This window comes from Colletotrichum lupini, chromosome 1 (genome assembly GCF_023278565.1).
Source record: "Colletotrichum lupini chromosome 1, complete sequence".
In the NCBI taxonomy this organism is placed as follows: domain Eukaryota; kingdom Fungi; phylum Ascomycota; class Sordariomycetes; order Glomerellales; family Glomerellaceae; genus Colletotrichum; species Colletotrichum lupini.
This window is the reverse complement of record NC_064672.1, coordinates 3,907,690-3,920,749: the sequence shown is the minus strand read 5'-3', so window position 1 is coordinate 3,920,749 and position 13,060 is coordinate 3,907,690. Positions and strand designations below refer to the sequence as shown.

At 54.7% G+C, this 13,060-nt stretch overlaps 6 protein-coding genes across 6 annotated transcripts; all 6 read right to left on the bottom strand.

Moving 5' to 3' along the window:
- Positions 1–1,345: 1,345 nt before the first annotated feature.
- CLUP02_01136 (uncharacterized protein) lies at positions 1,346–2,125 on the bottom strand (the record flags this gene model as incomplete). Its single annotated transcript, XM_049280178.1, has 1 exon — positions 1,346–2,125. One exon carries the CDS (start codon positions 2,123–2,125, stop codon positions 1,346–1,348), a length of 780 nt encoding a protein of 259 aa, XP_049136135.1.
- Positions 2,126–4,047: 1,922 nt separating this feature from the next.
- CLUP02_01135 (uncharacterized protein) lies at positions 4,048–4,284 on the bottom strand (the record flags this gene model as incomplete). The annotated part of the gene is made up of 1 exon (XM_049280177.1): positions 4,048–4,284. The coding sequence occupies one exon, from the start codon at positions 4,282–4,284 to the stop codon at positions 4,048–4,050; it is 237 nt and encodes a 78-aa protein (XP_049136134.1).
- A 159-nt stretch (positions 4,285–4,443) lies between these two features.
- CLUP02_01134 (uncharacterized protein) lies at positions 4,444–8,003 on the bottom strand (the record flags this gene model as incomplete). Its single annotated transcript, XM_049280176.1, has 5 exons — positions 4,444–4,928; positions 5,042–5,251; positions 5,359–6,296; positions 6,362–6,613; positions 7,249–8,003. The coding sequence occupies 5 exons, from the start codon at positions 8,001–8,003 to the stop codon at positions 4,444–4,446; spliced, it is 2,640 nt and encodes an 879-aa protein (XP_049136133.1).
- A 1,135-nt stretch (positions 8,004–9,138) lies between these two features.
- On the bottom strand, positions 9,139–9,525 carry CLUP02_01133 (uncharacterized protein; the record flags this gene model as incomplete). The annotated part of the gene is made up of 3 exons (XM_049280175.1): positions 9,139–9,161; positions 9,236–9,276; positions 9,344–9,525. 3 exons carry the CDS (start codon positions 9,523–9,525, stop codon positions 9,139–9,141), a joined length of 246 nt encoding a protein of 81 aa, XP_049136132.1.
- Positions 9,526–9,606: 81 nt separating this feature from the next.
- Positions 9,607–10,384, bottom strand: CLUP02_01132 (hpt domain-containing protein; the record flags this gene model as incomplete). The annotated part of the gene is made up of 4 exons (XM_049280174.1): positions 9,607–9,873; positions 9,943–10,009; positions 10,098–10,270; positions 10,364–10,384. 4 exons carry the CDS (start codon positions 10,382–10,384, stop codon positions 9,607–9,609), a joined length of 528 nt encoding a protein of 175 aa, XP_049136131.1.
- A 41-nt stretch (positions 10,385–10,425) lies between these two features.
- On the bottom strand, positions 10,426–13,027 carry CLUP02_01131 (uncharacterized protein; the record flags this gene model as incomplete). Its single annotated transcript, XM_049280173.1, has 11 exons — positions 10,426–10,487; positions 10,674–10,833; positions 10,979–11,013; positions 11,398–11,431; positions 11,493–11,728; positions 12,045–12,269; positions 12,349–12,424; positions 12,464–12,637; positions 12,679–12,858; positions 12,893–12,945; positions 13,012–13,027. 11 exons carry the CDS (start codon positions 13,025–13,027, stop codon positions 10,426–10,428), a joined length of 1,251 nt encoding a protein of 416 aa, XP_049136130.1.
- Between the last annotated feature and the right edge of the window lie 33 nt (positions 13,028–13,060).

Here is a 13,060-nt window from a genome sequence, read left to right as displayed (position 1 = left end):
ACAACACGTCTCCGAGACTTTTCCAATTCCCTACCTATGGTACCTTGGGTTGTTTTTTTTGCCACGCCACACAGCCCTGCTTTCAAAAGTGACTGATGGCGAAAACGACGAATGCCTTGGAAGTTTCGTTTGACGCAAAGAAGGTTGGTTCACGCAGCCCGCTATTGGCTCAAGGGCGTCGAATTGGGGAAGAATCGTGAGGCGAAGGGCTGGCTGGAATGGTTGCCTCGTGTCCTCGGCGATTTTTTGGATTCCTGATATAAGACGGGATGTGGGAGGCCCGCTAAATTACAGAACTGTAAGGTTTAGACCATTCATTCTCTCATCACCCATACAAATCATGGAAACGGGCAGAGATTTCATTCATTCTGAATCTGAAAGCGACGGCGAGCAATGTAAGCCAAGTGCAGATTATGTAACATCTCGTACCCAATTTCGTTCTGTAGTTCGTCCGCTCTTACTGCCGCCGCTCCATGTTGCTGACTGCCTCGGAGTGGGGGAGCGTTCTGTTCCTTCCCTATTCGAAACGAAAAGCATGAAACGAAACCTAAAAGAGCAGCCCCTGCAGTCAAGTTGGGTGAGAAGTAGGAGTGTCCTCGACGATGACCTATCAGTCTTACGGGACGTAGCTGCCTGAAGCAAGAGTCATAAGACACTCACGTCCGCTTGACAACTTACGATCGGATAACCTCTTCCTTTGCACAGCTGCAAAAGCATCGTAAGGCCATGCAAGACCAGAAAGAAGCCAATCTCGGCAGAAACCCTCACAAACAATCCTCAAGGGAACAGTCAACGTCGAGCCACCAGAGGCCCGCGAGACACTAAAAGAGGGGACGATGCTCCTAGGATACCGAAAGACACTGACCCTATCCGCCTTGGTCTGCCACCCACTTGGGCCGCCATCTTGTTCACCAGCTCGAGCCGGTAACCAGGTGACCTTAGAGTCTGCCTCGCACCCGCAACTGGCCCTCAGCCTCGCACATGTCCTCGGACTCGCGTGTACAAGACTGAAGGGGTGCCCTCGGGCTAGTATAGCCCCATCTGCGGGTTCCTGCAGTACACAGCCTCCAGCAAGATATGAACAACCTTTGTGTAGAGTTCCCGACTAACCCGATCTTAGGAAACCTTCAAATAGATGAGAAAATCAGATGAACGGTCGTAACCGTACCCGTTGGTGGCAGAGGCTAATCGGAGAATCTGCCGTTTTCCCCGGCCCATGATCGACACCTTCGCCTCGGCCCGCTCCGGTATCAAAGCGCCAGCTACCCACATCTCCGGAATCCCTTGAGCCTTTGTAGTGACGACACTACATCAACAATAATACCATGACTGTGCTTGGTCGTCATCAGCGATGCCTCCCCTGATTCCGCCTTCTTCTTCCATTTCCTGCAATAAGAACCTCTGCCTCTTCTCTGCGCGGCCTCCAACCCGATGGGTACACATTCTGAGTACGAGGGCCTTCGCTGGCATTGATGGCTTGTTGGAAGCTCTGAGGAGGGATCATGTTATAACGATTCAAGTGTACGAGAAGGCTGAAGTCGGGTCGTCTTTGTTCGAATCGATATGCATCATGAAGCATATGGTGGGCGATGTGTCTCATCCTCTGGCTCCAGTTCTCTCCAGGATCAGGACAACGTTGACCAACTTTGAAGTCGAAGTCGTCACAAAACCAGCATACGCATGCCGCAGGATACGCACCTTTTAGGTGAATGTTCTCGGTGTGCCTGATCCACGAGTCGACATCATCAAGTCTGAACTGCTCTCGGCAACCAGTCCAGGGTTGAAACTCGCAGTAGAGCATGTTATTGCTGGGCGGAAGAGCAATCTCTTGCTGCACGATGCCCTGGTGAAAGGTGCTCATTGCGGAGTACTGTGACGGAGCTGGCGTATCGGAGTAGGCTTGAGGCATCCTGAATTCGTCGTATGGCATCAGACCACCCGCCGAATGAGTGTAGTGACTCTGATTGCCATAACTGCTCCCAGATACCTGTGAGGCTGACGAGCTCGCATAGGAAGACAAGCTAGGAGTATATCGAGGAGTGTTGTTCCAAGAAACAGGCTGGGAGTACCCAGACCACGAAGACGAGTAGTATGGGTCATCAGGCCCCTGACCGTTGGACGGCATATTGTGCAAAGGGTACCGGTACCCAACAAGAAGTGCGGAGCACCTGCAACAAGACTTTGGGGAACGAATAGATATTTGGACGACAGGACAGGGTGAAAGCAAGCCGCAAATGGGAATCCGCAGTTTGTTTCCAGCAGATGCGAGAATCGCGGAGCAAGATCGAGATGTCGAAGCTGAAAAGCGATAGACACCGCAGAGGGATGGAAAGCTGACAGGCGACTTGGGTAGGTGGAGACGGTGTACTGCTAACAGCAGACGCAGAATGAGCGGGCGGTTGGTGGTCGCAGATGACTCTGCAGGTCAGTCACCTGCACTTCGATCTTTCGAGGAAAGACCGTACTACCCAACAACGACGAGAATGCAAACGTGGAAAAGTACAGTGTCCGCGCAAGGATGGACGGATACTTCAGGCGGGGAAGGTAGGTATACTAAAGCTGTGAGCGGTGGGATGGAAAGAGTTTACCTTCTTTGCTTTACTTCTAACGCATTGGGGACGCGTCAGATATTATACGACTAGAGTGTTCTTACATATACACAGTTGCTCGGGTATGGCACCTTCTCGACCGCACTCCATGCGAACCATGGCCGGCGGCGGCACGAGCCCACACACGTCCGAGACGGATAGATACAGCTCTCCACACCAATGCCAGTATCAACCCGTCCAATCGATCCCCTTTCGCCAACCGGCGGGTGGGCCAGAAAGAAGCATGTCAGCAAATGTTCTAAGTGGCATTGAGGCAGACATCCTTCCCTCGCGAGGAGGGTCGTCCTCAAAGGAGTCTGTTTCCAATGTCGTGTTCCGCCGCGCAGAAGATCGACGATCGTTTCAACGGAAGCGTCGAACCGGAGGTGGTGTCCGATCATATGCGCCTGTGGCAGCTCCAGCTCCGTAGGGCTATCATCATTGAGTGCAATGACCCTTGAGCTTGCAGCGCGATGTCGTACGGGACCGATTTACGTCGATCCCGTCTACAGCTCAAATGTCCGGTCTCTATGTTTCTCTTCTACATGGATACAATGGCGATAGCCACCCACTATGAGCTGTCCACGTGTACGCCCGCGGCATTAGAAACGAGAGGGGAGCGGGGGGCGCCTTCGCAGCAGACAAGGTTGCCAGAGCAAGCGAGTGCTGTACAGCGTGCTGCAGTAACACGGCGGAATTGCCGGGAGTAGCCTGCGTTGCGAGCGAGTCCTGTACCTCAACAGGAGCTCTAGCAAACTATTCAAAGAAAAAAAGGGGGAGCATTGATTTTCTTTGCAGAAACAGCAACGCCGAAGCAACATTCCTCGAATTGCAAAGAAGCCTGTTGCGTCAAGAAATGTGCCCCGAATACACTCATTTCCGCGGGGCGGCATCGACATGGAGTCAACTTGCCATTGGGGGCTAAATCTCGATAATGCAGTGAGTGCGGCACGACACATGGAAAGCATGGCGAGGATTTGCCATACAGCACGAGTGCGTCAACTGTCGAACCGTGTTGGAGGAAGGGCGGGGAATCCACTTGACCCGGAGAGACTCTTGCCCCAATAGCTCGCAGAGCCTCAATCCTTCCACTCTACCCATTTGAACTTTGTGTCTCTCTCCTCGGGAAGATCAAGTTAAGTCCGCAGGTTGATGGGATGAATTCCGTATCCGTAGGAGAGAGAGGGGGGAAAGAAGGGAAGAGGCAGAGACGGAACCCCGCTCTCCTCACCCACCCCGGCCGACCACGCTGCAGGACGCTCGCGAGACTGCAGAGGGCTGCATATCTTGGGAAGTAAGTGGACATGGGGTATTGCAGTGAACACGATCTTTCGATTGGCCGACGTCACGACTTTCACGGCGTCGCCGAGTTCAACGTTGAATCCTCTTCGTTCGGTAGTTGATGCAAGCAAGCAAGCTACTGCTGTAAAGCTTTGATGACGATCGTGATGGAACCTACTTACGCAGTGTCGTAGCAAGGCTCGGTTGAGACCTCCCGTCCGCGCCGCGCGGGAAGGAGGATGGGGAAGGGTTCGTTCGTCTCTCCGCTTTGGTTTGTCGTCTGCAGGCTCATCATGTGGACGGGCCGCCGGCGATGGCTGACGAGAGTGGGATGAGCATCGATAAGTGATGCTGCGAAAAGAGGTAATGTGCAAATCTGACTTGCGTCCATGGTTTGATAGGGGTTCTGCGTCATCAAGAACGGTATATCACGGGTAGGTATGAGGTACATGTGATATTTGAGATGCTCAGACAGGGCGCCAGGACCACGAGGCGCAAGGCAACCGTCTATGTTCGACGACAGTTGGAAAAGAAAAAGTGAAAAGAATGGTAATTTGAGCACCAGAACTGCGTCTTATTCGGGACTACATAGTACCCTAGCCTTGGCAATGACATTCTGATACTGCATGTGGCCCCCGTTCTCGTCCCCGCGCTTAATGATGCCGGGGAACGTGACGCACGCGATATCGCGCTGCGACAGCGCCTCCTCATCCTCACCGCCGATATCCTCCATGGTGGCGGCGTCGAACCTCGTCTGCTGATGCGGGACAATGTCGGGCATGTGGACCCGGAAGACGGCCTTTTGCACGGCGAGCTGCCGCGCGAGGTCCGCGGCGCTGCCGACTAGGGCGCGGAGACCGGCGTCGCGGGGGTTCGTGGTCTCTCCCGTGGCTGGTGGGGCCGGGACTGCGTCCGTGACAGCGTCGAGGACGCGGTTTACGCGGGCGATGACGCGGTCCGTTGCTGCCAACGTCTCGGCTTGCATTTTGGAGTCCGCTTCACGCTGGAGGAGAGCGAGTGTTGTGGAGCGCCAGTTGTTGATTGCTTCTGGCGAGTCGACTGTTATGTGGTGTTAGTAGCTGGCCGATTTTTTCCGTTTGACCTCTTGAGCTTACAGAAATAAGGGGGTCAGGGGTAGGGGAGAAGGAGAAAGGGTAAGGAGTATCACTCACCATAGCCTGAGAGGGTCTGCTCCACGGCCTTGAGCTGCTCGGCCTGCTCCTTGGGGAGGCCGAAGAAGTACGAGTTGAAGATTGTGTCGACGAGCACGCGCGAGACGACTGACTGCAGCATGTGGACCTTTGCCGAAGGCTCGAGGTCGGCATACATGGGTACCAGCTGGCCGAGCTCTTCGAGCACGTCGTCGCTAGCTGCAGCAAAGTCTGTCATGTTTGTCAGTCTTCATTATACTCTCTTATCTTCTCTGAGGTGTATTCCGGAGTTTCGCCTGGGGGCATTCTCGCGGACGGATATAAGAAGAGAAACGTACCCAACTTTGCCCTCCGAAAATTGACAATAACCCAATTCTGCAACCCGTTACTCAACCTCGCCATGCCATCGCAAAACACCTCATCAGAAGTCTGCCCGCTCGTCCGCGTGCTCGTGCTCACAAACTCCTTGAGCCCGCGCACCTGCACCCGCAGCTCGCCCACCTCGCGCCGCAGGGCGTCGCGGTCGGCGTCCCGGGCCTCGGACTCTTGCCTGAGGAGCCGCAGGTCGGCGTCGGCGCGGAGGAACTGCTGGTTGACGTCGCTGTGCTTCGCCTGCCAGAAGACAGCCGTCTCGCTCTCGTTTTGCGAGAGCTTGTCCAGCTCCTTGGTGAACTCGCGTTCCATGATTTCGAGCTCGCGCTCCAGGTGCGCTATGCGCGCGTCCTTATCTTTGATCTGGGCCGAGGAGGAGATGCCCCCGTGGCCGTGGCTGGTGGTGCCTGCGGTGCCAGCAGCGTTGCTGTTGTTGCTGTTGTTGCCCCCGCCAGAGGCTTCCTTGTGTCTTGAGTCCTTGTCCTTAGCATCTTTGCTGCTGCTCGAAGCCGTGGCCGCTGTGACACCGTCCTCGGGGTTCGGGCTCGCGGAGGAGGAGTTCGCGGGGCCGTGGTGAGCGCGGGGAGGCGGGGCGATGATGTTCGCGGTGCTGGTGCGCGGGTTCGAGGTGTGCAGGACGTGGTGGGCGTTTGACGACCCGCCTCCGCCGTGCTGGGACGAGGAGGTTGGCGGCTTGGCCGAGGACGACGAGGGTCCGCCGGCAGCGTTACTATTCGAGGCGCTGCTGCTTCCGCCACCGCTGGTGTGTTCCTTGTTGTTGCTACTGCTACTGCCGCCTGGGATGAAGGAGCGGCGCTTCTCCGCCGGTGTCGTGGACATCCGGCCGAGCTTTTTATCTTTCGTCATGGAGACGGCGGGGGAGGAGCATGCGACTGGCTTGGTACTGCATGATGGGGAGGTAAGACGATGAGTTTTGGGGCGTGGCGGGTTTTCGCTTATTCTTCTAACCCGCTCGCGATGAAGGGGAGGTCTGACGGGCCCTTTCGAATTCTTTTGGCCTGGCCCTCCTTCTCCTCCCCTTGGTTTTTCGGCCAACGCTGAACTTTCTCCTCGTTGATGACAGGTCTTGAGTGTGCGTACGCAGCTTCGGAAGCGGGGTGGACTGGCGAGAGAAGTACGGAGTGTCGTTCGCTGGCTGCCTGGTTCTTGGCCTCTAGGCGAGGGGCAAACACACGAGCGCAAAGCGAAGCTTCTGGAGAGCTATTTGATCGGATATCGTCAAACAGAGGTACGTCGAGGCAAGGAAAGGCAAGACGAGGCAATTAAGGTAGCCTTCCCGTGGAAGCTGGGTTTGGGACGTCGTCGCAAGTCGGTCCTTCAAGGATGTTAGGTCGACATTGGGGGCCGGCGAGGGTCCCTCCTGTCATTGGAAGGGGGGGGGGTCCCATAGTTCCCCGCCGGAGCGGTATTTTTAGCGGCCCGGCGCTTGTGGCCGCTCGGGGCTGAACCGTGGGGGCTGTGCGGTGCGGTGCGGTCGGCTGCCAGGGAGCCCTGGGGTTGGATGTGCGCGTTTATGCAGGAACATAGGCTTTGTACTGAAGGGTTAGGTTATGTGAACCTTTGGGTCACATTTCCCTATACTTTACGAGTTGTTTCCACCATGTAACTCTTTCCTATCTGTCTATGCTGCCAAATTCCGTGTTCAATGGTCTCCGGCGATGGATCACTTGCTCCTAGCGATACCTTTCACATTGTTGTCTTGAGACTGTCACAAACACCGGCAAGAATCAAGGCTCTGATGCTCTGAGTAGGGACATCCAAAGCTCCCCAGGGATCATTGAGGCTCGCGAGCTTCTTAACAAGTCGTGTAGTAGACCCGGGCTGCTGGATCAGACTAAAAGTCGATCTCGGCCTCTACCTCGTATGCTTCATCATCCGTCCCCTCAATCTTCTTGGCCCCCATGCGACAGATGGCAATCTTTTCCAGGGGCACATCCTCCATCCAGACGTAGTCATCATATCGGTCAAGTATATCCCTCGCGTCGATGGTCAGTTTCGGACCCTTCTTACTCCAGCCGCCCTTGACATAGATCGTGTTAACGATGGTGGCGTGCAACAATAAGCCCCGGGCATCCTTCTCCATAACTCCGGCCTCTTCGAACGTAGCTCTGATTCTTTCGCAGAATGTCTGGAAAACACCTTCGCCGTGTGCAGGCGGCGCGTACAGGACCGATGCCTTGCTGGGATCCGCTCGAGGGCCCGACTTCATGCAGTGTAAGCCGCGAAGCGTGATTCGGAGCGGCGAGTCGGTTCCGGGGGTGCCAGTAGACGACTGCGCTTTGCCAGCCGACGGGGTCTCGGAGGACAGAGGCGCGATGCCGGCCAAGATCTCCCGCAGTTTCAGGTTCTTGAGGACCTCGGTTGCTTTGTTGATGCCCTCGTCCTTGGCCAGACTCATGATACCAAGAGTGAGGTGCAGAGTGCCGAGCGGCCGCACGGCGTCTGTAGGAATTGCGAAGCTGTCTGGGCTGGTGACATCTGACTTGAAGGAGGCCAGGCTCTTTGACAGCTGGGGTCTCGAGGCTGAGGTGACCAAAGGTATGCACAGAAAGTGTGTAGGCGAAGGCCTGGCGTTTGGGCGAGGGGGCATGGTGGGTGGTTCGGAAAGGGGGGCAAGTCGATGAAGTGTTGGTGCTCCGCTGCGCTTGGTCCAGTGGGATCTTCCAGATCCGGCACGCTTCGTCACCTAGAAGAAAGAGATAGTCTGGTAGTGAATATTGTACCTAGGAAGCCTGCGGGTGTTCTGATGGCCGGCGAAATCTGCGAACCACGTTAGAGCTTGGTTCCTGGACGGTTCCGCGAACGGAGTCAACGAGCAGTCCAACAGCGTGGTCCTGTCGGGCCGGCCCGAAGACTGGTGCAACGAGAAAGCCCTCTCAAAAACCCATTGCTCGCGTGGCAAGAAAGATAATCAGATCCATCGTCGATTTGACCTCCGATGGTGGTGAGAAGGGCTTGAGAATGGAAAGGCTTGGAGCGCAGCGCATGGGAGGCATTTCTAGCAGATCCCGCACCGCCACAGGGCTCACGGGCTCAGGATGCTCCCCAGTGCCATAGAAGAACATCCAGACATACCAGGTTTGAGCTATGGCGTCAGTTTGTCGATCTCTGAGCCTGGGCTTCGTCACTCCTCACAATGATGTCAGTCGGTCAAGGCTGAAAGGCAAGTGGGTGACATAATCGTATGCCGCTCTATAGGTAGGTATCCTACCGGGCTCTTTCCCTACTGTTGCAATGCGTATTCTTTCTTAAAAGAGTACCCTTTGATAAGCACAGATATAACCTGGAAGTAATAGTAGAAATAATAGAGATGAATAGAACCAGAAGGTTATGGTCAATAAGTAGGCAAGTCAGTATTACAATCTTTCGTTGCCCAGCGTCCTATTTTGTCACCTACTAGAAAGGGTACGCTCGGATAGAATTTTGATGGGTTCCCCGCTGCCCGCACCGGGGATGGAATCCTGCTTGTCAGCCCGTCTGCCAGCCCCGGAGCTTGAACCACCACCACGAGGACTGGGTGGAAGTGCTACAGATATGACGCCGTCCATCCGGCAATGCGCGTGTAAGTTTTGTTCCAGTTGAAGGAAGGGAAATCGTAGTTAAGGAATTAAAAGATTTAATTCACAGAGCGGCTTTTATCGCCGTTACTCGCGTGGGATCAGCAGCTCTGTACCGCCAAGAGTACCGGCTCTTTACAAACGAACGCAGGTAATGCTATTGTCCGTCTATCCAGTGAAGGTGGTAAAGACTGTGAGAGCATGCTGTTGATTTAGGACTATGGCAGGCGTAAATGGGGGGGCCCATGGCACGAGCCTTCAGAACCTTTGTATCGTCTCAGTTGGTAGACTGCCTCGGCCATCCAGCTATTCAGCTTGGCTTTCCCCTTTGCAAACAAAAAAGGGTCTCCCATGCAAAGCCAATCCAGTTCACCATGCCAAAATGCCAATTTTTCTTCGTGAATCAAATTCGTAAGCGTAGAGAAGGGGGTATGAGGAGAAATGGGTTCGTAAGCAAAGTGTCAAAGGGCCAAGGTACTGGGAGAGCCGCGCAGCCCTCGAGGTGTGTAGAACATCCTCCGTCGTGGCCCATATCCTTCTTGTCGTCACAGCCATCGTTTCTAATGCTGGGCGACAGAACGGTTGGTGCTAAGACACGGAGCGGCGGTGTTGACCAGAAGTCGTCGATGGCGGCTTTTAGTCTTCTTCTTCTTCTTCTTCGGTGCCGAAGAACTTCTTCAAAAGCTTCTCGGCGTCCTCGTACTCCGTCTTGAGGTCCTTGAGCGTCTTCTCAATTCGCTCCAAGCACAGCTTCTCGTCCGTCTCAGGGGTTCCATCCTCGTTCTCCTTCTTGCCGTAACGTTGAATCTTTTCGCAGCTGTCTCTAACCTTGACGAGTCCCAACGTGGCTGAAGAGCCTTTGAGGAAGTGGCCGAGCGATGACAGCTTCTCGAGATCCTTCTCCTCTCTACAAGGTTGAGTAAGAAATCAAAAGTCAGCAGTGTCCACAGCCAGTGCAATCGAAACGTGCACCAGGCCACCAGAAAATGAGTTTCTATCTGCTACGGAGGATACTCCAGGGGTGAAGGGGGAAAGAGGGCTGGAGAGGAGAGCGAAGAGGGGCGCCAGCAAGGCAGAGTGGGGGTAATGATGATGATGATGATGGTGCTGATGATGATGCGACTCACAAGGCCTCGTCCATCTGCTCAAAGGTCTCTTCTGCTTGCTCGAAGAAGCCAAAAACGATTGACTGGCTGAAGTCGCGATCATTTTCATCCTCATCCATCTCCAGGATCTGACCGAAGGTGACTGAGTCAATCGCATCGCCAAAGTCGGGGGTACTGAGGGGACCATCGTCGCTCTGTGTGCAAAACACCCCACGTTAGCCCAGCCCTTGTGGCCCAAAACACATCACCACAAAAGCGTCACATGGGAGTAAAACTTAATCACATACCTTGTCTTCTGAAGCAGGCATTTTGGCGGTTGAGTATGCGGTTTGTTAGAGTTGTTGTGTGTCTATGTAGCGTAAGTGGGCGTGAAGGCAGGGCGGATAAAGGCGTGGTTTGAAATGGTATTGGCTAAGGGCGCTCGAGATGAGAGGACGGTGTGTGATTGGCGACAGCAGGTAGGCACAGGAAGAGAGGAGAGAGGCTACCGAAGCGAAGATTTTGGTCAAAAAGACAACGAGCCAACGCAAGACAGCAAAGCAGATGTTCAGTCAGGTGGTGGTGGATCCCACGATGTATGATGGAGTGTGTGTGGACAGTGGAACAAAGGTTTCGGCTTCTTTGCGACCGGTTCTTGGGGATAGGTAGGCTGGTGGGATCTGGATTGCCCTGTGTAAGGATGAGGAGAGTGGCCAAGGTGCCAGGCCGTACCGTTGCCGCCGTTGGTGCTTCCGCCGCCAGCGCCAGCAGTGCGGTGCTGCAGGTGTGATGATGGGGAAGGGGAGATATACCGCAACCGCAGGAAGCATGCAGCTCAGGGTGGATATTCGGGATATGTGAGGTAGGAAGGGGTTGGTGTTCGTGGGCAGCAGGACCGGACACACACAAGACAAATAACTTACAAAGAGGTAGAGATATGGAGACTGCGGACTCGGGTCTGAGAGGACGACGAAGTGTTTTCCGAACTAAGGTAGAATGAGAAAGGGTAAGCTATCGGGTCCGATTATGGTCGGGCGCGCATATAATAAGACGTCGGGAAGAGCTGGTTGGTGGTGTAAAAGAGGCAGGCAGCGAAGCAGGTAGGGCTTCCGAGGTGTCTAATAATTTTTCGGCGGGGGATGCAGTAAGTGGATGTGGGTAGGTGGGCTTTTTTTTTTTTTGGAGGGGAAGACCGCGCGTGGTGGGGTTGCGGTGCGGTGCTGGTGACTTGCTACAAAGTACCCGGCTCCAAGTACCTCGACCTTCAAGGTAAAGTAGGTAGGTAGGTACCTTGCCTTAGGTAAGGCAAGGTATGGAAAGGAGACGGATTGTACATACATACCAATGATAGGATCAAGCGCCGTAGAAGACAGTTGCTTCACGGCGAAGGATAAGGAGGAAAGTCAAGGACTGATTGGTTCGTCTCTTCTTTCGTACACCTGCGTGCAACAAGGTAGGGTGGAGAAAGAAGGAAGCCGAAGTGAAGTTGTGTCGGAGGTATTGAAAGTCGAAGCCGCGGGTTTGATGAGACAACGGATGATGAGGCCCGGTGAATGACAGGATGTCGCTAATTGAAGCCGGCGGCAATAGGTACACGCCGGCAAGACTGAGGCTGCTCTGATGGGTAGGCTCTCGTGCCTTCTCGGCCGTCGGTAGGGACGACTCGAGGTGAACTGACCGAAGGTGAAGACGGACCGATATAAGGCCCGTTGAATGCTTGATAATTTACGAAGGATCAGAGGTGAATAATAGGTGATCAGGCTTTACTTAGGGGAGGTAAGGTAAGGTAAGGTATGATGAGGTGAGGTGAGTTGTGGTAAAGTACAACTCAGGTACCTGGGCTTTAAAAGATGCGGCAAGGTAAGGTGAGGTGAGCTAAGCAAGGTAGTAAGGTAGTAAAGCAGGGCAAGACAGGGAAGGTGATGATGGCCTAAGGACGACGATTAAAAGCGGCAGGCGTGATGGCTGGGGGGCAGGCAGGGCGTGAACGACCAGGGCGGCAGGACCAAAAGAGAGAAAGAGAGAAGGAGCAGGAGGGGTGATGGTGGTGGTAGTGGTGGTGGTGGTGGTGGTGGTGGAGGAGGTGGTCCCCTCTTGGTATCTCAAAGAGGGAAAGGGCGAATCTGGAACTGATCTCTAGTGCAATTTTGGTTGGGAAGATGGGGACTTTCACTTGGGGGGTCCCTTGGTGCGAACACTTTGCTAGAGTCGGGCCTTGACGACAGTGAACAGAACAGGACCGGAGAGCACTGTGTGAAAGGTATTGGAAGGCAAAATAAAGAAGTTTGGGTACGGATGAGCAGGCCTGAGAACCTTGAACCAGTGAAGCGAATGCCACTGCTGCCCTCCGCTGGAATCTCTCGCGGGAGCTGTGCCTGTGGTGGAGTGCCACGCCCTAAGGTACTTACTTGGCTGCGCGGTTCAGGATGCGAGCGGCTGCCGTCCGTTGTTATTGCCCAAGCACCACAAGCAGCGCGGGAGGGTCGATGGAGGGGTGACGATGGAGGGGGAGGGGAGCCAAGAGCCAGGGTTTCCAGAAAAGACAGGGTCAAGCGAGAATACGGCGGCGGGATTGGGCCGCTCTTTCGTCTTTTCCTGCAGGGCCCTCGTCCGAGAATGCCACCTTATTGTTATGTGCGTCGGCGAATGTGTGTGAGGAGAGCGAGACTGTGAGAGGTTGCCGGACGGAGGCGGCGGCGGAGGCGGCAGCGGTGACGGCGGCGGGGTGTAGCAGACTGGAACTTTTTGACTGCGACTGTTCGGACCGGTAACGAACAAGAAACAGGATGAAGGAAGGAAGTACCTATCTCATCCGTATGGTCAGAGGGGATGATGACAGGATGGATGGAAGACGCGCCAGCTCGGAGATGGAGGGAGATATGCTGCCTGCCTTTGGTATGAACAGTCGCAACGACCCGATGCACTGGGATGGCTTGGATTGGTTCTTACTGCGTACCTTGGATAGTTACCATGGATTGGATGTTCTTGTCAGTCAACGCAGCTGA